At 46.5% G+C, this 25,572-nt stretch overlaps 1 protein-coding gene across 7 annotated transcripts in view; it reads left to right on the top strand.

The window, feature by feature from the left end:
• Positions 1 to 25,572, top strand: part of LOC130283558 (E1A-binding protein p400-like) — a 184,641-nt gene that overhangs the window by 31,260 nt on the left and 127,809 nt on the right. For all 7 annotated transcript variants that reach the window (XM_056533179.1, XM_056533174.1, XM_056533178.1 and 4 more), the window contains exons 3-16: positions 1,005 to 1,092; positions 2,495 to 2,596; positions 4,464 to 4,786; positions 5,023 to 5,277; positions 6,262 to 6,447; positions 6,600 to 6,740; positions 15,623 to 15,701; positions 16,017 to 16,066; positions 20,735 to 20,771; positions 21,529 to 21,692; positions 22,109 to 22,286; positions 22,372 to 22,508; positions 23,005 to 23,174; positions 23,279 to 23,453. In XM_056533179.1, the coding sequence (XP_056389154.1) occupies positions 1,005 to 1,092; positions 2,495 to 2,596; positions 4,464 to 4,786; positions 5,023 to 5,277; positions 6,262 to 6,447; positions 6,600 to 6,740; positions 15,623 to 15,701; positions 16,017 to 16,066; positions 20,735 to 20,771; positions 21,529 to 21,692; positions 22,109 to 22,286; positions 22,372 to 22,508; positions 23,005 to 23,174; positions 23,279 to 23,453 (2,085 nt within the window). The remainder of the gene's footprint in view (positions 1 to 1,004; positions 1,093 to 2,494; positions 2,597 to 4,463; positions 4,787 to 5,022; positions 5,278 to 6,261; positions 6,448 to 6,599; positions 6,741 to 15,622; positions 15,702 to 16,016; positions 16,067 to 20,734; positions 20,772 to 21,528; positions 21,693 to 22,108; positions 22,287 to 22,371; positions 22,509 to 23,004; positions 23,175 to 23,278; positions 23,454 to 25,572) is intronic.

Here is a 25,572-nt window from a genome sequence, read left to right as displayed (position 1 = left end):
CCGTAAAATGTTCTGCATGAAAACTAAATTCATTTTTTCTTTTCAATGTCTTGCAATAAAAATCAAGCCCCCATATGGGTCTTCAGATGGAAAAATGGCTAGGAGGAAAAAACGAAAATGCAAAAATGAAACTGGCTGTGTCCTTAAAGCGTACCTATCATAGTGCAAAAAAAAAGTTACTCGGTACCTAATCCTGATCATGGACATATAATTTTTGTGTCTAGAACCTTTATATCCCTAAGAAATAGCATTTATATGTTGCTCACTTGCTTTGTGTTCTTCCCCTCTGGAGAGGGCAGATCCAGCTCTCTCCCTCCCTGTGATGACTCATCTGCTCGCAGTCTGGAAGCAGCCTGGCAGTCTGCAAATCAATAGTAATTTCTATGCATATATTTTGTATCTGTTCCTAAAGCTGGATGCTAATTAACAAAGCTGTCACTGTGTGTCATTCATTTTTCACAGACTCCTAAATAAATGTCTAATCACCTTTTTTGTCATTTAGGAGTCAGAGAAAGCTTTGGCTGTTCAAGCATGCTGGGAGTTGTAGTTTTGCATTGCAACAGCTGAAACTCCAGTGTTTGGAAAGCACTGTGTTAGAGCAGTATTGCCTTTAGCTGTTGCAAAACTACAACTCCCAGCATGCCCACAGATCATTTGTCTGTAGTTTTTCTGGAGGCACACAGCTGGAGAGTACACAGCTCTAACTTACTGCAGTTTTTGAGCCAAAGTCAGAAGTGGATCCATAAGGGAGGAGAAGAGTAAGTCCTTCCTTTGTGTCCTATTCCTTTTGAATCCACTTCTGACTTTGGCTCAATAACTGCAGTGGCAGAGAAAAAAACAATAGGAAACTTAGGCTAAAGATAGATGACCCCTAGTAGTGGCTATTTACATTCATCAGTAGTACTATAAGATATAAAAAGTTTATCATAATGATGGTGCCTCTTTAAGGGGTGAAGTATCTGATCTTTAATTTATTTTTTATTTTTTTCATTTCTTAACTTTAGTCTTTAGATGATCCTTCAAGTCCTGCATCTGAAATTTTAAGTGCTATGGAGATCCAGGCTTCCTATGTACAAAAAGAGACGTCGGCAGGTACTATCCTTATTAACGGAGTGTAATGTTTAGCTACTGTTGTAAACCTCTTGTTTCTCTGTGGGCGGCATCCTGGGCTGCATATTTAACAAAAAGTAAAAACTTTGGCTGTTAATGGGGTTATCCTGAAATATAAAAGTTAATTTCTTCTGAAAACAGCACATTTGTTTTTAAGTTATGTTTGGGATGGCGCTCTTTTAACTTGAAGTTTTTTTTTTTTTGTTTTTTTCCATTCCTTTCTGCCTGACCACAGTGCTCTCTGCTAACACCTCTGTCCATTTTAGGAACTTTCCAGAGCAGGATAGGTTTTCTATGGGGATTTGCTCCTACTCTGGACAGTTCCTAAAATGGACAGAGGTGTCAGCAGAGAGCACTGTGGTCAGGCAGAAAGGAGATTCAAAAAGAAAAGAACTTCCTTTGGACCATAACAGAAGCTGATAAGTACTGGAAGGATTAAGATTTTTTAATAGAAGTAATTTACAAATTTGTTTAACATTCTGGCACCAGTTGATAAAAAAATAAAAGTTTTCCAGTGAAGTACCCCTTTAATTGAACAGCTGCAATACCACATACAACCTGAAGAAACCAGCTCTATTTCTCTATGCTTTTTTAATAATGCAAAATTTTGTACATTTTATTCAAGATCTCTGTTTGTGCAAGACAACATTGACCTCCCTTTTTTATTGCAATTTGTGCTAACATTTCATTTTATTAACCATTTCCACCAGACCCTGATGCCATTTTCATGTCCGTTTGTAAAAGTGTAGTATAAAATCGGGCTTGATGTACAGCTTGGCCAGGATTTTGACACTATTTTGGGCTTGAACTACATATGCAGCTTTGTACACAAAAGAGAGGTCTTTTCCTTCTCCAGTGTTTGACTTATGAAAACTGCCACAAAAATTATATGTTTGATTCCAGCTTTGCATACGACCATGACATATAAAAAAAAGTCATTTTAGCTATTATAAGAGCTAGTGTCCTGTTGTGACCAACTTACCAGAGAAAGCAGTTAATGCTGTTAATAAACGTGAGCCATCACATTTGTACATTCAGGTACTACACATCCTTCATTTCTTGTCATGTGTAATCCCACAAAGAGTATTATGTAAGTCAGTGCTTCCCAAACAGTGTGCCTCCAGCTGTTGCAAAACTACAACTCCCAGCATGCCCGGACAGCCATCGGCTGTCCGGGCATGCTGGGAGTTGTAGTTTTGCAATTGATGGTGGCACCCTGGTTGGGAAGCACTGATACATGTGATACAAATATGTCATTCAGTTTGATCAGTTAAACCTAAACAGAGCAGGTATTGAGCTAGTAAAGTAGAGCATTTACTTTCTTACAGCTTTCAGCATCTCTTATTTGTGTACTGATCCTTGTATTCATGATGTATAATTTCAGATCCCTCACAGCTATTTGATCCCATCCCATCTGAACCTGGATCCCAATCACCAAATGTGACACGTGTTGTAGCACAGCAGCAGCCAACTCCTGGTAAAATAGGTAATTTATCTGAATTATTATGTCAGAGTATCGTAAATGTGGCTTTTTGGTTTAGGCCCCCTTTCACACGATAAATTAATTCGTTTTTAAGACCCATTATAATGTTCCATTATGAAAACTCTTAAAATCGTCCGTTACAAAATCCCATTATAGTCTATGGAATTTTTACATTATCCGTTTTAACCCTTTCATAGCCTGTTATTAATAATGGACGTTATTTTGTGACGGGAGAAAGAAGGGAAGAAATAGTGCATGCACTATTTATCCCGTTACAAAATAACTTCCGTTATTAATGACGGGTAAGAACGGATAATGTAAAAATCCCATAGACTATAATGGGATTTTGTAACTGCTTTTTTTTTTATTTATTTTTATTTTTTTATAGTTTTATTAACGGGTCATTATAACAGATCTTTAAAATGGACATTTCTATAGTGGGAAAGCAGCCTTAGTTCAGTTTTAATTTTCCAAACGCTCTGAAAATAAAAATGTTCTCTATGGGTGTCACATTTCTTTTTCTCTAGTACCGATTTGATACTTGTTATTCTAGGTAGAACAGTACTACAGTACAGATACAGTATGATTATTTTGAGAATTATTATATAGCAATTGCTGTGAATGTTATTGATCTTTTATAAACTAATGACCCCAACTGCAGTGACGTGCAGTAGATACAGTCCCAAGTGGGCGGTTTCTTCGCATAACTACAATACAAATCTGCAAGGGTTACATGCTGATGGGACATATATGCCATCAATAAAGCATGCTGCAGATTTAAACTGGATCTGAGCTCTATAATCTGCACAAAACTATATCCTACTGTAGAAACCAGCCTTAGACTAGTGGTAAAGGGGGCTTAAAGGGGTACTCCGGCGCTTAGACATCTGATGCCTGATTGTGGGGGTCCCGCCGCTGGGCACCCCCGTGATCTTGCACGCCGCACCCCGTTAAAATCAGTCCCCGGAGCGTGTTCACTCCGGGTCTGATTACTGTCGATCACGGGGCCGGAGCATTGTGACGCCACGGCTCCGCCCCCGTGTGACGTCACGCCCTGCCCCCTCAATGCAAGCCTATGGGAGGGGGTGTGACAGCTGTCACGCCCCCTCCCATAGACTTTCATTGAGGGGGCGGGGCGTCACACGGGGGTGGAGTCGTGATGTCACAATCTTCCGTTCCCGTGGTCGGGAGCCAGAACCTCCAGCGCTGCCCACTATTATATAATAATTATCAAAATAATCCTACTATATCTGTACTGTAGTACTGTTGTACCTAGTATAACAAGTATCAAATCAGTACTAGAGAAAAAGAAATGTGACACCCATAGAGAACATTTTTAATTTCAGAGCGTTTGGAAAATTAAAACTGAACTAAGGCCGCATACATGGGGTGCTGCATGCTATATTGCGGGGGACCCCAGCAGCGGGACCCCGGCGATCAGACATCTTATCCCCTATCCTTTGGATAGGGGTTAAGATGTCTAGGGGTGGAGTACCCCTTTAAAGTTTAAAGTGCATAGATTAGTTCATTTAGTCTATACAGCCTTTGCTCCTTCCTCACCTTTAGTCCATGTTTGACCTACAAATGCCGTGTGTGTGTGTGTGTTAATGTCGACACGGTTTTACTTAAGTAAGGACATTGGTATGATGTCCTAAAAGCATTGAACTAGTTAGTACAGTTGTGCCTACAACTCAGCCTCCAAACTGGTAACTTTAGAAACAGTAATGCCAGTCCAGCAAGTCATACAGCAAGTCATTTATAAGAAAGCTTGACATTTTGATGCTCGGTTTGCTTGTAACTAAAAGCTTATTGGTTATCCAGCACATGGTTATCCAGCTTCATATTTATGGTTGTGGTCTCCCATGCATAGGTTCCTTCTCTGCCACACTTGGGATGCCACCCTCGCACCAGACTGTTTCACTAGGTAACAGACAGAATCAACCAACAAAGCTTTCTGTGGTGCCAAACTCTGCCAGCTTGCAAACAGTGAGCAGAACTGCAGCTCCTAGAACACCTGTGACTACTGTTCCAAACACAGCTCATCTAACACAGCAGCCACACTCGGAGTCTGTGAAAGCAAAGCCTCAGGCCTTTGGCACTCTCATTCTGCAATCTTCTCCAAACCAAAATTCACAGCAACCCCAAGAAAAGCTGCTGGGTCAGTCATCTTCCCTGAAAACTCCCTCTCAGTTGGTATGTACAAATCTAGTATTTTGAATGCTTTGGTGAACTTGTTTTTGTGATGTAGATAGGTAGATAGAGGGGTAATGTCTGCGTGTAACACTGCTTCTTAAGTGGAAGAACACTTGTTTGTGATTTTCTATTATTGCCTGACAAAATAATACCCCTCCCCCAACAGAGGAATTATTTTATTATTTATGATTTAGTTTTAATTATTTACTTAATTTTACTTTATCTTCTTGCCACAGGTTTCTTCATCAAAACTAGGCTCTGAAGAATTAAAGTCTATAGTTCCCACTCCCTCATCACCTACTACGCCGACCTGCATTCCAGACTCTATTCTTCCCCCTGTACATGGCTCACCCAAGATGATGTTGTCTCCTGGGGCCAGCAAAGTACTCTCCCCTTCCTCATCAAAGTCACCTTTACATTCCGGAGTTCAGGACTCTTCAGCAATAGCTATAGAAGACGTTCAGCAAGAAGTGTCCAAACCCCTAGAACAGGTAACGGCAGGGGCTTCTGCACCAGCATTTATTTTTAATATTTAAAATATCACTTAATTACTGAATTGTGAGAAAATTGCAATTCTTGTGTAAGTGGTGTGTTTCAGCTTGTATTGTGTGGGGCGACATAGATGGGCAGATGAACTCATAAGTTTGCATACTTTGTTATCATGAGAACTTGGGCCCTAAGTATTCTAATCCTCCTACCTGTGAGAATGTATAACAGTTTTTTTTATCAACCTCAAACATGTCTAACAGGCTCCTTATGTCTGTATACCCCCGATGCCCCCCGTGTCATTATATTTCAGCCCAACCCCCCTCTCCTCTCCTGTACCACATTATTTACCAAACCTCCCCTCCTCTCTGATCCCCTGCTACCTGTCCTCCGCCCCCATGTGTGCTCCGGCAGAAGTAAAACATAGGTTACATTGCTCTAAAAAGGGGCCTAAGGCATCGCAACATGCTGCCATAAGATGTCATGGGATACAATAGCAGGTATCCATAAAAGGTAATACACAACCATAAACTGGAACCATAATGGACAGTTGTATATCATAGTTTAGTCATCAGAACGGACCGACAGGAGCGGCCCATTTGAAGGTCTCCAATCGCATGAGACGAGCTAGAAGAGCATGTGAAAACTCTACAAGAAAAATAATGGAAAACTACAGCATGCAAAAAATGGAAGCCTAAATGAGGGTGAACTGACATTCAAGACGGACAAGAGGAATAGGAACTTGGTGACAATTGAAAGACAAACAAAATTACTCAAATGTCCTGGACCAGCATTGCCACCGTTTGGCAAATATTCTTCTGATTCTTAGGCATTGGAAAACCCTGTTAATTTTAGAAATGCCTTTTTATGTATGAATTGTTTATCTGAATAGTTACTTGCCTGCAGCATTTCAGTGGTCCCTTACTATAAAGAGCAGGAGATATAAGAATTGAGATTAGGAGATTATAAATGTGATATTTTTATTACAGGAAAACTGTATCCACCAGCGAATAACAGAGCTACGAAAAGAAGGCCTGTGGTCCTTGAGAAGACTACCAAAACTAATGGAGCCTTCAAGACCTAAATCCCAGTGGGATTATTTGTTGGAGGAGATGCAGTGGATGGCTGCAGACTTTGCTCAAGAAAGAATGTGGAAAATTGCCAGTGCTAAGAAGGTACATTTGCATTACTGTAAATGATAATGCCTGTATATTCTCAGTTGGTGATCTAAGCTTTTTGTTATTTTAGAACTAGTCATTTAATGTTGCAAGAGTTTTCTTAAACAGAAATGTCATTTTTATGATTGTTTTTTGGTGACTATTTATAGATGGCAAGGACAGCAGCAAGACATATACTTGAGAAAGAACAGATTGATGCCAGGGTCAAGAAAGAAGCTGAAGACAGACTGAGACGCATAGCATGGCTTGCTGCACAAGAGATTCAGTATTTCTGGTCCAATATTCAGCAGGTAAGTGTGTTGGTTGCTACATACATTAGTTTATCTATTATGTCAAATGTTAATATATACCGAGATCCATGCCTTCTCCTGGGCACATATTAACAATATTGGAATAGTGTTGTGTGAACTTATTGCATTGCTGCGAATGGGGTTTGTCATTAAATGACTAAAAAGTTTTTGTGGGTATAAGGCTAGGTTTCCACTTGTTTTTGTTCTTTTTTTTTCTTTACACTTAAACGCCAGAAAAACTGCCACAGGTCTTACCTACGTTTTGGCAGTTTTTATGGAGTTTTTTTGGGGGGGGCGTTTTTGCCTTTGAGTGGAAATTGCATTTTTGGCCCTTTTGGCGTTTTTTTTCCCTACATTTGTTGGGTACCAAAAAAAAATAAAAAATAATAGTAAAATAAAATAAAAAGATTTGAAAAAATTTTTTTAACAAAATTTTTATTTTTTTTATAGCAAAAAGGAGATTTTTTAGACTTAACCGTAAAATCTCTATCTCGAAGGATCCATTGGGGGACATAGACTCTGGGTATATGCTGCTGTCTCTAGGAGGCTTGACACTATGGTAATCAAAAAGACGGCTCCTCCCAGCAGGATATACCCGCCTCCAGGCCACTGAGCAATTCAGTTTAGTCTCAGAGCAATAGGAGGAGACCGACGGGTCAAGGAAAAAAACCATGAACTGTCCGAGAACCAGAAGAAAAAATAACTGAACACTCCCTCGGACAGATAACCGAAAAGGAACCCCAGAAAGGGGCGGGAGCTGTGTCCCCCAATGGATCCTTCGAGAGAGAGATTTTACGGTAAGTCTTAAAAATCTGGGCTCCATTAGGGGACACAGACTCTGGGACGTACTAAAGCCGTCCCTTAGGTGGGCAGAGAAAAACAGGTCAGGCAGTCGGCTGTACCACCGCCGCCTGCAACACTTTACGGCCCAGACTAGCATCAGCCGATGCAAAAGTATGAACCTGGTAGAATCTCGAAAAAGTGTGCAAAGATGACCAGGTGGCCGCTTTACAGATCTGCAAGGACGAGGCCTTGTTTTGGAGAGCCCAGGCTGCACCCACAGAGCGGGTGGAATGAGCCAAAACCCTGAAGGGTGGGATCAAGCTTCCAAAATAGCACATTGGATCCACCTAGAAATGGTGGCCTTGGAAGCAGGCTGTCCCTTCCGATGACCTCCCGTAAGGACGAAAAAAGAATCGCACTGACGAAAGGAAGAGGTGACAGAAAGATAAGTCCGAACAGCCCGTACCACATCCAATTTGTGGAGAAGGCGCTCCCTGGGATGAGAAGGAGCGGGACAAAAGGACGATGTCCTCGTTGAGATGAAAGGCCGAAACGACCTTAGGTAAGAAGGACGGATCTGGCCTGAAAAAAACCTTGTCCTGATTATCAGGAAAGGAGGACAGCAGGAAAGAGCTGCCAGTTCAGATACTCTCCTAATGGAAGTAATAGCTATAAGAAAAGCCACTTTCCAGGATAGTAGGCAAAGGGAAACCTCCCTAAGAGGCTCAAAGGGTGCGTCCTGAAGAGCGCCTAGAACGAAGTTGAAGTCCCAAGGGGGAGAAGAGGACCGGTAAGTGGGGACAGCGTGTGCCACGCCTTGAAGGAAGGTCCGGACATGCGATTGGAAGCCAGAGGACGCTGACAGAGAATGGAAAGGGCCGAAACCTGACCCTTAATGGAGCTGAGAACCAGCCCTTGTTCCAACCCCGACTGCAAAAAGGAGAGGAGACGGGGAACAGAAATGGCAACTGGAGAAAAGGTCTGAGCTTCGCACCAACGAAAGTAAGCCGGCCAGGTACAGTGATAAATTTTTGCAGAGGAGGGCTTGCGAGCCCTGAGCATGGTGCGGATCACCTGGGATGAGAAGCCGCGGGCCCTTAGAACCGCGGTCTCAACCGTCACGCCGTCAAATGTCGGCAGACAAAGATAAATCGCCCTCAGTTCTAGGATGTTTATGGAAGGGCCTCTTGGGGAGGCCAGAGGCCTTGAACTGTGATATCTGAAAACACCCCCCCAGCCCGACAGGCTGGCATCCGTCGTGACCACCTGCCAGTGGAGGGGGAGGAACGAACGCCCCTGAAGAAGAAGGGGGGGAAGCGGAGCCACCAGCGCAGAGACCGACTGGTCCGGAGAGGGAGAGCAATCTTGCGATCGAGAGAGAGAGTGGACCTGTCCCATCGTGCAAGAATCGCCAGCTGAAGAGGACGGTAATGAAACTGGGCAAAGGGTACGGCCTCCATGGTTGCCACCATCTGACCCAGGACTTCCATGCAAGTACGCAAGCGAGAGAGATCGGGGAGCACGGGACTGGAAATTCTATCCGGTATCCGTTGGACACCACGTCCCTGACCCAGGAGTCCTGAATGTGTGTGGTCCAAACGTCTCGAAAGAGCAAGAAAGCAGAACACAGGAAATATCCAGCTTTGGAACATTGGAGGGCCAGAGCAGACAGTTCTTCCGGGGGAGAACCTGAAAGAATGCCCTGACGGAGTTGGAAATGCCAAACCGAAAGGGCCTTAGACACCCAGGTGGAGGCGAAGGCAGGAAGCAGAGAAGAACCCGCTGCTTCAAAGGCATACTTCGCTAAGGATTCAACCTTTTTGTCTGCAGGATCCTTGAAGGCAGCTGCATCCGCCAGCGGCAAAGTAGTAGCCTTAGAGAGGCGGAAAAACGGAGGATCCACCGACGGAGAGGAAGTCACCTTGGAGACAAGGTCCTTGGTGAAAGGATATCGCGCTTGGACTTTCTTCAGTCCCTGAAACTTCTCTTCTTCTCAGGGTGCTTCCAGGCAGATTCTAGAATGGCCTCAAATTCAGCGTGAGAGCTGAACACTTTGGGTGCCGGTCGGGCACGATGAAAGGATACTTCTGGAGCAGCGTCCGAAGTTCCTGGGTCCTCCAGGTTAAAGGTCTCTTATGGCCATAACCAATTAGTTCACCGTGTCCACTGAGTCCGAACTGTCCTCCGAAACGGATGCCGAATCGGAACCCTCGACCGTTAGCTCTCCAGGAGAGTTCGAACGAGTGGAGGCGGCCCTGGAAGAGGGAGACTCCGACCTGGTACGTGGCTCAGGAGAGCCAGAGTGGTGACCACGGGAACGTCCTCTGGAAGAGTGACTCGTGTGGCCTGAAGAAGTGGTCGGGCGAGACCTGCGAGAGGAAACGCCCGTGTCTACCAGAAGACTCCTGGGAAGAGTCAGAGGAGACACCCCTATTACGCTTATACGAAGCGTAGGGAGAAGGGGAACGGGACCTTCTAGAGGGCCGGTGAAGGGTAGACCTCTCCAAGGCAGTCACCACAGAATGGTAGACCTGTGCCAAGTCGGATATAGACTAGGAGAGGGAGGAAACCTGGAACTTCAGTGACTTCTTTTGTCTGTAAGCACTGTAATACCAAGATGTCTGGCTCTGCTGAGCCCACTTGCCCTGCCTGCTCCACTGCTCCCCCAGACCCTCTGGTACCCCCTGATGCCCCTTCGGTCCCGGTGGGTTCAGCCGCTCCACCAGCCTGGGTTTCTTCCCTGACCCGGTATATGGCTGACTTGACCCAAGTCTCCCGTTCGGTGGCTGAGGCCTCCCGGGAAGTGGTGTCCGCCTTGAAGGGGTCTTCCCTGCGCAGGGCCTCTGAGAGGGCCCGCTCCTAGTCTCCACATACTTCACGCTCTCACAAGCGTACTAGGGGTGCCTCGTCTGACTCTTCCATTGAGTCTTCAGATAGACGTGAGTGTTCCCCTCGTGGGTCCCCCCCCCCCCCCCTGTCATCTGGGCACAAACGTCGCTCCTCCAGAGGACGTTCTCGGAGTCGCCGCTCTGCCACGCCAGAGCCGCGTACCCGGTCAGGGTCGCCCCCCTCCAGGACTGCCTCTACTCATTCACATTCTCCTGGTGAACTGGCGGACAATGCTTTCGAGCCAGCATCTGACTCAGAGGACCGCTCGGACTCAATTGCAACGGTGAACTCATTAGTGACAGCCATAAGAGACACCTTTCACTTGGAGGACCCAGGATCTTCGGATGTCAATCCAGGAGTATCCTTTCATCGTGCTAAGCCAGCACCTCAAAGGTTCAGCTCTCACACTGACTTTGACGACATTCTGGAATCTGCATGGAAACCTCCGGACAAAAGGTTCCCGGGAATCAAGACAATTCAAGAACGTTATCCATTTGACAAGGACTTTGTCGCTAAGGTGATTTCCCCTCCCTCAGTGGATCCACCAATCTCCCGGATCTCTAAGGCGACTACACTGGCTCTGGCAGATGCCGCTGCCTTCAAGGATCCCACGGACAAGAAGGTAGAATCCTTAGCGAAGTTTGCTTCTGAAGCAGCTGGCTCTTCTCTTCTTCTCATCTTCGCCTCGACATGGGTGTCCAAGGCCCTGTCGGAGTGCTGCCAAAAGCTCCATCAGGATATCTTAGCGGGATCTCCCCCAGAGGATCTATCTGCTCTGGATCTCCAATGCTTTAAAGCTGGGGACTTCCTGTGCGCAGCTTCCATGCAGTCAGCCCGTTGTTCTGCCTTTGCTGTGGGTCACCTAGCGGCTCTCCGCCGCTCTATGTGGCTTAAAGCTTGGAATGAGGATGGCGCTTCCAAAAGGTCTCTCACTGAGCTTCCTTTTACAGGTGGCCGTCTTTTTGGCAAACACCTTGATGAGATTTTCTCTTAAAATAAGGCTCGCCCTACTTCCCTAAGGAAGTCCTTTTCCTTTCGGACCTCTGGCTCCAGCAAAGGGTCCGGGCAGGCGCCCTCGCGGGACAAGAAGGCTCCCTCGTTCCGGGCACGCCTGTCTTGGAAGTCGGACTCCAACCGTTCCGGCCGTTTTGCGCCCAAATCAGGCAACCGCAAACCCACTTCTGCATGAAGTGAGGCCCCCACCCGCGGTTTCTTCTCGGGTGGGAGGTCGTCTCTTGCTTTTTCGATACATCTGGACCTCACACATTCAGGACTCTTGGGTCAGGGACGTGGTGTCCAACGGTTACCGAATCAAATTCGCCTCCCTTCCGAGGGATCGCTTTTTTTCGATCCTGGGCCCCCCGGTCTCCTCCTCTGGCCAAGCAATTTCGAGCGTCTCTCCAGTCTCTGCTTCTCCAGGGGGTTATTGTTCCCATTCCTCCAGGGGAACGTGTTCAGGGTTTCTATTCAAATCTTTTTGTGGTCCCCAAGAAGGACTGTTCTGTGCGACCAATCCTAGACCTCAAGCGTCTCAACCGTCACCTTCTCTTCCTCCACTTCCGAATGGAATCTCTCCGTTCGATGGTGGCGTCCCTGGGACAAGGGGAGTTCCTTTCATCGGTGGACATCAAGGATGCCTACCTCCATGTGCCAATATTTCCAGGCCATCATCGGTACCTCCGCTTTGCAGTTCCGGGGGGGCACTTTCAATTCGTAGCCCTCCCCTTTGGTCTAGCCACGGCTCCTCTGGTCTTTACAAAGATCCTTGCGCCAGTGATGGGCATGTTACGGTCGAGTGGAATCTCGGTGATACCCTATCTGGACGAGCTTCTCATCAAGGCTCCAACCAGAGCCCAGACTCTGGATGTCACTCTCCACACTCTGACTCACTTCGGGTGGATGGTCAATCGGGACAAGTCAGTCCTCTGTCCTACCCAGTCTCTAACCGTCCTGGGACTTCGATTCGACACTGCCTCTGCCCGAATTTGTCTTCCGCCGGACAAACGTCTGGCGCTCCGGTCGGGGGTCCGCTCCCTTCGGACCCAGGTATCAGTCTCCATCCGCACTTGTATGGAAGTCCTAGGTCGGATGGTGGCAACTATGGAGGCCATACCCTTTGCCCAGTTTCATTACCGCCCCCTTGAACTGGCGATTCTCTCTCGATGGAACAGGTCTCCCCTGTCCCTCGATCGTCAGATTGTTCTCCCTCGCAGGGTCTGTCAGTCTCTGCTCTGGTGGCTCTGCTCCCCCCTTCTCCAAGGACGGTCGTTTCTTCCCCTTCACTGGCAGGTTGTTACAACGGATGCCAGCCTGTCGGGCTGGGGCGGCGTGTTCAGGGATTGGACGGTTCAAGGACTCTGGTCTCCGATAAACATATTGGAATTATGGGCAATTTTTCTTTGTCTTCATTGGGAGTCCTGTCTTCAGTCCCGTCCTGTCCGCGTCCAGTTGGACAACGCCACGGCCGTTGCGTACATAAATCGACAGGGCGGCACTCGCAGCTCGGCAGCCATGGCCGAGGTGACCAAGATTCTCACCTGGGCGGAGAGCAAGGTTCCGGCCATTTCGGTGATTCACATTACGGGAGTGCTCAAATGGGAAACGGACTTCCTCAGTCGGTCCTCACCCGACCCCGGCGAGTGGTCTCTACATCCGGAGGTATTCTCGCAGCTCTGCGACCTCTGGGGCATTCCGGACGTGGACCTCTTCACGTCCCGGCACAATCGGAAGATCCTTCCTTTTGTGTCAAAGTCCCGGGGCCCTCAGGCTCTGGCTGTGGACGCCCTAGTTATTCCCTGTGCGGGGTTTGCCCTACCTGATCTGTTCCCTCCTCTTCCGCTCCTTCCCAGGGTGCTGAGGAAGCTCAAGGCAGAGGATGTCCCCGCCATTCTGGTAGCTCCAGATTGGCCCCGAAGGTCGTGGTACGACGACGTAGTCAGGCTCCTGGATGACGCTCCACTGTGCCTTCTGCTCCGCCCGGATCTGCTCTCTCAGGGTCCTTTTTGCCACCCCAATTTACAGTTGCTGCATTTAACGGCGTGGCAGTTGAGACCGCGGTTTTGAGGGCCCGGGGGTTCTCTTCCCATGTCATTCACACCATGCTCAAGGCTCATAAGCCCTCCTCCGCAAGAATTTACCACCGTACTTGGCGGTCTTATTTTCGTTGGTGTGAAGCTCAGGACTTCTCCCCGGTAACCTTCTTGGTTCCCCGTCTTCTCTCCTTTTTGCAGTCGAGGTTGGAACTGGGGTTGTCTCTCAGTTCACTTAAAGGTCAGGTTTCGGCCCTTGCTGTTCTTTTCCAGCGGCCCCTGGCTTCTAATTCTCATGTCCGGACCTTCCTTCAAGGAGTGGAGCACGCTGTTCCTCCTTATCGGTCACCATCTCCCCCTTGGGACTTGAATTTGGTTCTGAGTGCCCTCCAGGGTGCACCCTTTGAGCCCCTTAGAGAGGTGTCTCTTCACCTCCTTTCTTGGAAAGTGGTGTTTCCTGTTGCTATCACCTCTTTCGGAGGGTGTCTGAATTGGCAGCTCTTTCCTGCCGTTCTCCGTTCCTGGTGATCCACCAGGACAAGGTTGTTTTCCGGCCATATCCTTCCTTTTTACCTAAGGTGGTCTCGGCCTTTCATCTCAATGAGGACATTGTCCTCCCGTCCTTTTGTCCTGCTCCTTCTCATCCTAAGGAGCGCTTACTACACAAGCTGGATGTAGTTCGGGCTGTTCGGTCTTATCTCTCCATCACTTCTTCGTTTCGTCAGTGTGATTCCTTTTTTGTCCTTACGGAAGATCATCGCAAGGGACAACCTGCTTCCAAGGCCACTATTTCTCGGTGGATTCGGTCCGCCATTTCGGAAGCCTATCGCTGTAAGGGGAAGATTCCTCCTTTCAGGGTTGTGGCTCATTCTACCCGTTCTGTTGGGGCATCCTGGGCTCTCCAGAATAGAGCTTCGGCCTCGCAGATTTGCAAGGTGGCTACCTGGTCGTCTTTGCACACTTTCTCGAGGTTTTACCAAGTTCATACTTACGCATCGGCTGATGCTAGTCTGGGTCGTAAAGTGTTGCAGGCGGCAGTGGATTGGCTGACTGCTTATCTGCCCACCCAAGGCACTGCTTTGGTACGTCCCATGGTCTGTGTCCCCCAATGGAGCCGATAGAGAAAAGGACATTTTTGTTTACTTGCCGTAAAAAATCCCTTTCTCGAAGAATCCATTGGGGGACACAGCTCCCGCCCTTTTTGGGATTTTCCTTTGGTTCTCTGTCCGAGGGTGTGTTCAGTTATGTTTTTTCTTCTGGTTCTCGGACAGTTTTGGCTTTTTCTTTGACCTGTTGGTCTCCTCCTATTGCTCTGGAACTTAAACTGATTAGCTCAGAGCCTGAAGGCGGGTATATCCTGCTTGGAGGAGCCGACTTTTTTTATTACCATTGTGTCACACCTCCTAGAGACAGCAGCATACACCCACGGTCTGTGTCCCCCAATGGATCCTTCGAGAAAGAGATTTTACGGTAAGTAAACAAAAATCTCCTTTTTATCCATCACTGCTGTGTCTTTTTTATTTTCTTTAATGGTACCCTACGAAATTCTCCATCACTTTTTTGGATCGCCAAAAAATTATAAAAAATTCTGGCAAAAACGCCAAAGTTAAAACCCCATGGCATTTTTTCAATCCCACAGTCTTCTATGGGAGGAAAATGCCAAGATTTTCCTTAAATGGGCACTGTCGGATACAAAAATGTTTGATATGTTGTAAAGCATGCAAAACCAATAGGTTTTGCAATTGCTTTCATTAGAAAATTTTCAGTATTTCATACTGAAAAAGCCAGTCAAACAACTCTTTTCTGTGCGGATTTCTGCATGTGTTTACAGCCTTATGAACTTTAATGGGATTCTGCAGTCCCGTTCATACTGCAGAATTTCCACATCAGTCTTTCTGCCGCGGAAATTCTGCATTCCGCATAAAGAAAGTTCCTTTACTAAATTAATGCGGAATTCAGATGTGGAAGCCCGTTGATGTGAATGAGGCTTTTTTTTTTTTTTTTTCTCCGCAAAATGTGTAATTTGTGCAGATTCCACAGTTATTCCTGTGAAATTTTCGCATTAATTCTGCATGCGTAAATCAACGTCTGCATCTTTTGGCTGGAAATTTTGCATCTTTATGCAGAAATTTTGACGTGTGAACATAGCCTAAGAGTGTCTTGTATTTCCATATTTTTTAGGTAGTGGAGATAAAACTTCAGGTGCAGTTGCAGCAGAAGAGGAAGAAAGTCTTCCATATAGCACATCAAACACAAAAAGGTAAAATGATTACAATTTTTAACTATTAAAATTCCCTCGTGTTAATATATCTTAAAGGGGTAATTTGGTGTAGACAAAATATTATTTAACAGTGAACCCTATAAAAATTTACTAATTTGCATAGAATCCTGGACATAATCAGCTGGACATTCACTTTACAGCCATTATTAGAAATGTCTTTCAGTATACAAAGCTTACCTGTTTTATATACAAATATATTATATTATGTTTAAAATACCTCCAATTTTCTTTCTTTGTGAGCGTTACTTAGAACATTTAAGGAAGGAAATTGTTCTTTCCCATCCTTATTTTTAGACCAGGAAGTCAAAAAGACAGAGTTACCAGTCAAAATGAACACGCATTTGGTAAGTGACATAACAGGTAAAAACAGGTTGCATTTTTAAGATGTTTTTGTTGTATAAAAACCCTGGCCCTCTATATCCATGAGTGTGAGTGGATGTTTGGTTTTGCTTTCTGTCCTGTAAAGATAGTGTCATATATTGGATGCATATTAGCTCTGTACAGGCAGAACTAGGGCTTACAGAGTAGCTATTTCAACTAGAGAGCCAACTTGCATACAAACATATATTTTCACTATTGCACACATGCAAGTAAGGTTGATATAGCAGTATTTGATCAATGTTCTATAGCAGAGTCACACTAAAGCAGCACTCTCTTATTACCAGTCACAACAGTGTTTATCTGAATAAAATATAGATGTGATGTGACCACTACACCTCATTAAAGAGTTCAAAGAAACATACTTTAAGTTACAGAGGTCAGTTTCTGACATTCTATTATCAGTCCAGACATCTTAAGTAGACAAATAAACCTGTATAGCATGTATAAAGTCTGGTCCACATGATATCTGTATCAATGAGAATGTGTTGCTTTACCCATCTTTTGCATTTGAATTGGTAAGAGTTGACTTTGTTAAAAGGAGATTTTTTGTACTCGCCGTAAAATCTTTCTCGTAGCCTTCATTGGGGGACACAGAGACCATGGGTATTGTGCTGCTGACACTAGGCAAAAAAAGAAGTCTGCTCCTCCCAGCAGGATATACCCGCCCACCAGCACTGAGCTAATTAGTTGTGTCACAAAGCAGTAGCATAAGCCAAACCACAAAAAGAGAAAATGTCCGAAGGACACCAGAAAACAATAACAGGCAACAAACAACTCAACCAGGAACCGTAAATGGATGGGTGCTGTGTCCCCCAATGAAGGCTATGAGAAAGAGATTTTACGGTGAGTACAAAAAAAAAATCTCCTTTTCTCTGTCGCCTCATTGGGGGACACAGAAACCATGGGACGTCACAAAGCAGTCCCTGGGGTGGGAAAAACAACCGCCAAATAAGGGAAGTTCAGGCCAGAGTCCAGTCACCCAAGAAAGTGGTCGAGGCTCAGAGGAAACTGAAAACCGCCTACCAACCACCTGGCAGCCCCCGCAAAACATGAGAGGGGCAAGACAGGACCCACAAGGAAGCAACTGAGCAGAGAACTGTGGTCCGACAGCCGACCAGAGGAACAACAAATGGCCGCCTCGGAGGCCTGCTGGGCCAAACCTGGCCTGCCAGGAGAGCAGAAAACACCCGAGATGAAAAGAACAACAGAGGCCTGGCCTAACACAGAAGAGAGATAAGAGAAGCTCTAATGCAGAGATTCAGCGAAGCAAGACAAACATGGCGAGGAAACGCCACTTCCAGAAGAGAAACATGCTGGGGAGGCATGAAGGAGAGCAATGACAGAAGGCAAACTCAACTGTAGGACAGAGGCTGAAAGGAGAGAACAATAGAAAAACAGCTAAGCACGCTCAGCAAGAAGGAAAGACTCAGAAGGCGGATACAAGAGCCGCTAGAATGGGACGAAAAAGAAACAAAACTCATGAACAGTCCCGAGCGCCTGAAGAAAACGGCCAGAAGGAAGGCTAGAGCAAGATGCACCCGCCGAACACCCGAACCGAGGGTTTTAAATCAAATCCTCAATCCTAGGCCACTCCGCTCAAAGCCTGGTGGAGGAAAACTCGAGTACTCCGAATAGCCACGAAAGTGGAAAATAACATGCGACAAAGGGGACCCTGCACATGGAGATGCACGAAACAGCCAGACTGGGCAACCAAGCCCCCTTACCTCGTGACCCTACGATCCGGGCCCTTCCCACTCCAGAGGGAGAAGGAGGAACGCAAATATAACGGAGGAAAGGAGTGGAGCCATCCAAAACACTGGAGTCGCTGCCCAGAGAAACGGAGGAACCCAAGTCCAGGCAGAAAAGGAGGGACCCTGGAGTCTAGCCAGAGCGAACACTCCAGCTGTGCACCCAGACTGGGGCAGGACATGGAGCGGAGAGCAAAGATCGCTGCTGCGGAGAAGAGTAGGACCGGAACCTTGCCAAGGCCGGAAACAAACTCCCAGGATGGTGGAAGCTCCAGGAACAACCACTCCGGAGCCCAAGGCAAGGAAAGCCTGAAAAGGCAAAAGACCAAGGGAGAGGGACCAGAACGACTCCGGGGCCGCCAGAGAAGAGTGACCCAACCTAGGGGAGAATTGCGGCCAGGAAAATAAGGCTAGGACGGCGACAGCCACAACTAAGCCTTATCTAGCAGAACCCTGTCAAAAGACGGGGGAAATCGAGGGCATGAGTGAAATAAAGGGACCCTCTGACACAGGGAGGTTGGAGGGCAACAGCTGCAAAGGCAAGTGCAGGAGCCGTACAACCCCCTCAGAAGAAGGGGGAGCGCAAAGGATGAATCTTGATAAGATACCCACTACGCTACACCCAAACTGGAAGCGGAAGGGTTAAACGAGATGGCTGAGCCAGTCACAGGAGGAAGTAGAGAAGACTGACAGCACTCCACTTATAAAAGGAGGAGAAATACCACCCCATGAAATAGTGGAACCCTAAGAAACGCCACCCCAACATCATGGGGGTGTCAAGATGGTCTGAGCATCCCATAGGAGGTAACAGCAGTGCGTAGCTGGACCACTAATACCACCATAGAAGGAAAGATGAGACGAATAGAGTAGTCGGAGCTGAAGTCCTACTTAGCCCACTAAAGCACTTCCCTTGTTTCAGAATGTTTGATATTCAATTCAGCCACAGTGAGGATTGACCTCACAACCCCTGGTTTACAAGACCAGTGCTCTCTCCAATGAACCATTTCTCCCTGTGGGTGGGGAATGTAAACACCGGACGGGCCAGAGTTGAAACTCTGGACATGACCGTACCCCAGCAATGGCAGAGACACAGCAAACAACTCCACCCAAATGGAGGGAGAAGAAACGGCTGTATTGGCCAGAGCAGGATCCCCACCAGCGACCCTGTACTGAGAAAACTACAGCAGGAAATGGGGGGGGGGAGGTGGGTGCCAAATCAGAGAGCGCCCTGAGAATACGCAAGGTCACCACCAGATCCCTTGAACTAAAAACCGGTCCGACCGCAAACCATGTGACATCACACGCTGCTGCTATAGAAGGTGCATTGCACTCGCAGCGACACAGTGTTTGGTTGTCTCCCATGAGAAGCAGGGTCCTGAATTCAGTCACAACTGTGGTGGAAAGCACACTCCCATGGATGTTGGGGAAACCTGGGTGCCTGGAAGGGCACCCTCCTGACAGCGCCTGCATGCCGTGGTGCACCAGGACTGTCGCCGTGTATGTGGCAGATATCAAGTCCTCTAAGGGCATGGTAGAGGGCAGAAGAACAACTGTCAACTCTGACAGATAGGAGGGTACAGAAACTGCAACCATGGACTCGGCCAACGTCGTAACCTCTAAGGTTGGTGTAGAGGGCCCTTGTACATCGGTCAACTCTCACTCACAGGGAGTCTCGAATTAGCACCTGCAAAGCAAAGCAACCTCTATGGATGGTGGGTCCATTGTACAACGGTCAGCTCTCACTCATAGTGGAGTAATGAAATAGTAGCTGCGACAGAGGACCCAACTGCTATGGAAGGTGTAGAAGGTCCATGGTACATCGGTCATCTCACACTCACAGTGGGAGTACCAGAACAGCAGTTGCGACAGATGACTCCGACATGTATGGATGGTGTAGAGGGTCTATGGTAAATCGGGCAACTCGCACTCACAGTGGGAGTACTGGGACAGCAGCTGCGGCAGAAGACTCAACCGCCATGGATGGTGTGGAGGGTCCATGGGACATTGGTCAACTCACAGTGGGAGTACCGGGACAGCAACTGCGGCAGACTACCTAACTACCATGGATGGTTTAGAGGGTCCAATGTACAACGGTTAACACGCACACGCAGTGCAGACAGCATATCCACTTGTAGAGAAGGGAACAGGCTTAATGTCACTACCCGTGCAAACATGCAGAGAACATCTATGCATAAGTCATCCTTGGTGGGATCTAAACCCCAGACCCCCCCAGCATTGCATACTCCCCTACGAAGTCTTCGACCAGCTAGGGCTACCTGCCTTAAGCCAGCTCAGCTGGCAAACTGGCAGAAGGGGGAACCGGACCCAGGGTACACCGCCAGGCGCTGGTTGTTGGCGGGGAATGGTTAACTGCACCTCCATCCAGCGGCACCATGCTCCAGTCACCCCACACTAGAGAAAACAACAAAGGAAAGAAAAACTAAACTTTAGACAGAAATAAGACCAGGTCTGGAGAGCTCCAGACCTGTGTTGGCCTCCTACTGACACTAAGCTAAAACTCATTAGCTCAGTGCTAGTGGGCAGGTATATCCTGCTGGGAGGAGCCGACTTCTTTTTTTGCCTAGTGTCAGCCTCCTAATAGCAGCAGCATAATACCCATGGTTTCTGTGTCCCCCAATGAGGCGACTGAGAAATTAAGTATAGTGTACGTAAACCACTTTTAGTAGCCGGTGATAAATAAGTTTCCAGAATTTTACTTGATCGACAGGGGTGCTGGCAGTTGGACCTCTACCGATCGAATATTGATGGCCTTTCCTTAGGACAGGCCATCAATTTTAAAAGCCTGGGTAAATTGATGAACCATAAACTAAACCACAATGTGTAAACCCAAGTCGTGACAGTCACTTGTTTGTTTGTCTTTAGGATCCAGCAACCATGGGGACTATTTTAAAGCCTAAAGGTAGGATTTCTTCTATGTTTTGCACATACATTATGTTAATGTAACTTAAATTACAAAAGACATTTGTTTTTTAGAAGAAAATGAAATAGATTTGTCAGTCAATATTTAAATGGGCACTGTCACTTTTAGAGAAAAACTTTTTACATGTTGTAGGAATGTTTTAAAAGTCCTGATCTGTCGGGTTAGAGTGTACAGACCATGACTGATAGTTAGAACTAGCTGGGACAAGAGCACTCAGTGATACAATACATGTCTATGGAATTGTCTCTGTCAGCCATGCTATTTCCACACTAGTTTCAACAATGAATTGGGATCTGAACACTCAGACCCCAACAGTTAAAAATCTGTTGACTTGTGAAATGTTTTTTAAAGTGACAGGTGCATTTTAATTCAAGCTCAAAGGGCTATTTCATTATCCCCCAAAAATTAATATAATGCTGGGGCTGTAGGAAATAAATACTTGCCTTCCCAAGGTCCCCTGCAGGTCCTGCTGCAGTTCTTGTTTAGATTCTTTCAGCCCCCCAATGCTGCCCCCAATGCTGCCAATCTTCTGCCTGATTCTGAGACCATTCTGCCTCCCCGCCTCTCCCATAGAGATACATGAAGGCGTGTCGGCCGCAACGTCATGCTGAGGCCGACATGCCTCCTGACCGGGAGAGCCGCGGCAAGTTGTGCTTATGATTCTGATGCAAAAGAAAAAAAATTTGCCTGAAAAGCCAAAATATTTTAAACATCTAAAAATGTAATTTCTGTTCAGACTATGACACACAAAAGCTGGTAGTTCTTATCGACTCTCTGCTGACTGTGGATGGAGGCAATGCTGCCCATATGGGTGCAAGGAAACCGAATCGTGACATTGCAGAGGTGGCTGCTGCAGCAGAACTGTTACTTCCTCGCGGCAGCTCACGCATCTCTGGAACTGTAAGTACTTAGTTTTGTTCTTGTTTTGTTTTTCAGGTCAATCTTTAAAGGGGTATTCCAGGCCAAAACTTTTTTTTTATATATCAACTTGCTCCGGAAAGTTAAACAGATTTGTAAATTATTTCTATTAAAAATAGAGTTGTTGTTTTCTGTCTAACTGCTTCCTGATGACTCACGTCCCAGGACGTGACATCATCATTGAGCAGTTAGACAGAAAACTTCAGAAGCTAAAAACTATTGGAAGGATTAAGATTTTTTAATAGAAGTAATTTACAAATCTGTTTAACTTTCTGGAGCCAGTTGATATATATAAAAAAGGGTTTTGCCTGGAATACCCCTTTAAAGTAGTACAGTACAATAATTCCTTTTTGTTTCCAATGCATTTTTCTAAAAACTAAAATGTGTGCATTGCATAGGTAAAAACCTCTCCACCACCATTACTTCATGGGAAACTTCGGGATTATCAGATGATCGGATTGGACTGGTTGGCACGACAATACAAGAAGAATCTCAATGGAATTCTAGCAGATGAAGCAGGACTTGGAAAAAATGTCCAGGTTATTGCATTGTTGGCACATCTGGCTAGTAGTGAAGGTGAGAACTGAATCTTGTTTAGTTTTATTGGTAGATGTCTGACATTTCCTTTTATCCCTTTAAAAATCCCTGTTTTCTTATTTAGGACTGTGGGGTCCTCACCTGATTGTTGTACGAAGTTGCAATGTTTTAAAATGGGAGTTGGAACTCAAACGCTGGTGTCCATCGCTTAAACTTCTTCTGTATTTTGGGAGCCAAAGAGAGCTCAGGAGAAAGCGACAGGTAAAATATGTTGTATGTAGAGATGAGCGAACTTACAGTAAACTCGATTCGTCACGAACTTCTCGGCTCGGCAGTTGATGACTTTTCCTGCGTAAATTAGTTCAGCCTTCAGGTGCTCCAGTGGGCTGGAAAAGGTGGATACATTCCTAGGAAAGAGTCTCCTAGGACTGTATCCACCTTTTCCAGACCACGGAGCACCTGAAAGCTGAACTAATTTATGCAGGAAAAGTCATCAACTGCCGAGCCGAGAAGTTTGTGACGAATAGAATTTACTGTAAGTTCGCTCATCTCTAGTTGTATGTAATGGTGATGAAAAATGTTTGTTTTTTTGCATTGGATGGGGTTTAGAGTGGCAAAACTCTCCCTTTTAACTAGGATTTCAATTGTAAAAAGCATTTTGGTGTACACTAAGCTATTTCATGAACAATAAGGTAATTTGCCATGTTAGTGTTTTGTCATCTGTAACTGCTGTCCGTCATTTCTTCCCTTTTTTTAGCGATGGGATGAGCCCAACAACTTTCATGTCTGCATCACATCCTATAAGCAGCTGTTCAAGGGACTTCAGGCATTCATGAAGATGAGATGGAAATATTTGGTCTTGGATGAAGTTCATCAACTTCGCAATGTGACCGAGAAGCATTGGGAAGCCATCTTCAATCTACCAAGGTTTGTCCTGATGGAAATCGAATCGCGCATCTGTTAGAGAGTTGTTAATGCTTTGAAATCTTCTGCCCAGTCTCAGGTTTATTTGAGTTTGCTTTTATTTGCAGCCAACGAAGGTTACTTCTAAGGGACACTCCGTTACCACACACATGGAAGGACCTGTGGACCATGGTGCACTTTCTCATTCCAGGCTTGTCAAGGCAATACTTAGATTTTCCAGTTAAAGAGGGTAGTGATCAAGACCAGGAATACAGACACACTATATCAATAAGATTACATCGAGTAAGCAAAACTTTGTTACTTTTTTATTTAGCCTTTACATTTCAAATAATTTTGAATGTAAATGTTTAGTGGGATTGAATACAATTATGTTATTAAATAAAATACTCCCTTCATATATGGTTGTTTGTAACTTTCCTCCTGAGATCAGTTCTGAGACATACAGGTTTGGTGGGGGTGTATATGTAGGCACCTGTGTTCTCAGAGCCAGTGAGAAGGAGGCATTAGTAGATACATGCAAAATTTTACCAAAGTTAGGCAACACAAGCGTCCAGCCACATGCATTTACACAGATTGTTAATGGCCTAGGGTTTTGGGGTTAAAACTGCAATTTTTGATGCTGCTGTACCATCATGTACCATTTTTATGTCCCCAGTTCCAGCTGTCTCACCAATAACCTTACCAGGAAAACAGGAACTGTTCATTCCTGATTAAAAGGGTTTTCCGGACACAAGGGCACAGATTTATCAAAACCTGGGTAGAGGAAGAGTGGTGCAGTTGCCTATAGCAACCAATAAGATTTCTTCTTTCATTCTTCACAGGCCTATTTAAAAATGAAGGAAGCAATCTGCACCACTTTCTCTATCGGCTCCATTGGGGGGACAAAGACCGTGGGTGTATGCTGCTGTCTCTAGGAGGTGTGACACTATGGTAATTAAAAAAAAGTCGTCTCCTCCCAGCAGGATATACCCGCCTTCAGGCCCTGAGGTAATCAATTTAAGCTTAGTGTCTAAGGAGGTGGACATGGTCTGGAATTCTCCAGACCAGGTCTTCTGATTTTTTGTTTTCCTAGTATAGGGACGTGTTAGATTTTTTAAATTACTTTTTCTTTTCTGTTTTCAGGTGGGGACTCAGGGACTCCGGTTCCCTGTTTCCCCATTGCGAGTGAGGGGGCACAGACATTGCGTATATGAGCTGTTCACCCCCCCCTCGCCAACGGTAAGCGCCTGGGTTGGTACCTCACGGGTCCGGGTCCCCCTATTTCCTCGCTCGCGCATAGCAGCCAGGCGTGATGCAGGTAACTAAAGCTGACTCAAGACTTCACTGAAGACTCCATTAGGTACGTTCTTCTGACTGAGGTAAGTACTTTCCCCCCCTTTTCTCCTTAGGTACGGACTTGCAACCTCTGGAGACCCTCTGTTTTTGGCCCACCTTTCAGGTTATGGGGCTGGCTTATACAGGGGCTGGATTTTTATTCTGGGGAGCAGTGGCATTTCAGGGGGCATGTGGAGCAGTGGCATTTCAGGGGGCATGTAATTTTATGGGGCACTTCACTGTATGTGTGTCTGTGTGCTTTTCACTGTATGTGTGTGTGTGCTGTGCCTTATATGCGGCTGTTAGCCTCGGCACTGGTACAGACCGGGCTCTCTAAGCGCCGGCTTACTCTCTCTTCTCCGCCGGCGCCTTATATGCGGCTGACAGCCGCGGCACTGGTTCGGGCTGGAGGCTCTCAGCGCCGGCTCATTTTCACTTCTCATGCAGCGCCTTATATGCGGCTGACAGCCGCGGCGCTGGTACGGGCCGGGCGCTCTCAGCGCCAGCTTACTTTCATTTTCTCCGGCAGTCTCTGCCGGCGTACAGGCCGCCCTCTCTGTTCCCCCGAGCGCATATGCGGCTGACATGTGCGCTCGGGACAAGGAGGGGGCGCCATTACTGCTTCTTCTCTGCAGTTCATAGCTCCGCTCACAGCGCGTTCGGAGCTCTTCAGAGGCGCGAAGTAGCCTCCAATCAGTGCCGTGGGCGTGAATTTCAGTTAGGAGGGGCCTATTAGTTAGTGCCTCTGCTTCGGGCACGCCCCTCTCTCCCTATTGGCTGACACTCTAGCTGCATGGAGCCGAGTTCTCCTCTCTGCAGCTGCCTAGGGTCACAGACTAGGGTGAGAAAGTCCCTGTCTTTTTTTCTCATTATGTCAGTACCCAGAGCTGTTCCTCCCTTTTAAACAGTATCCTGGAACGTCAGTGATTTATTTTGCCTGTAGGCACTGTAATACCAAGATGCCTGGCTCTGCTGAGCCCACTTGCCCTGCCTGCTCCACTGCTCTCCCAGACCCCCTAGTACCCCTGGTGCCATTTCGGTTCCGGTGGATTCAGCCGCTCCACCAGCCTTGGTTTCTTCCCTGACC

The sequence above is a fragment of the Hyla sarda genome, chromosome 1, assembly GCF_029499605.1.
Source record: "Hyla sarda isolate aHylSar1 chromosome 1, aHylSar1.hap1, whole genome shotgun sequence".
NCBI classification, from domain to species: Eukaryota; Metazoa; Chordata; class Amphibia; order Anura; family Hylidae; genus Hyla; species Hyla sarda.
Note: the sequence above shows the minus strand (reverse complement) of the source record. Positions and strands in the feature narration are given on the sequence as shown.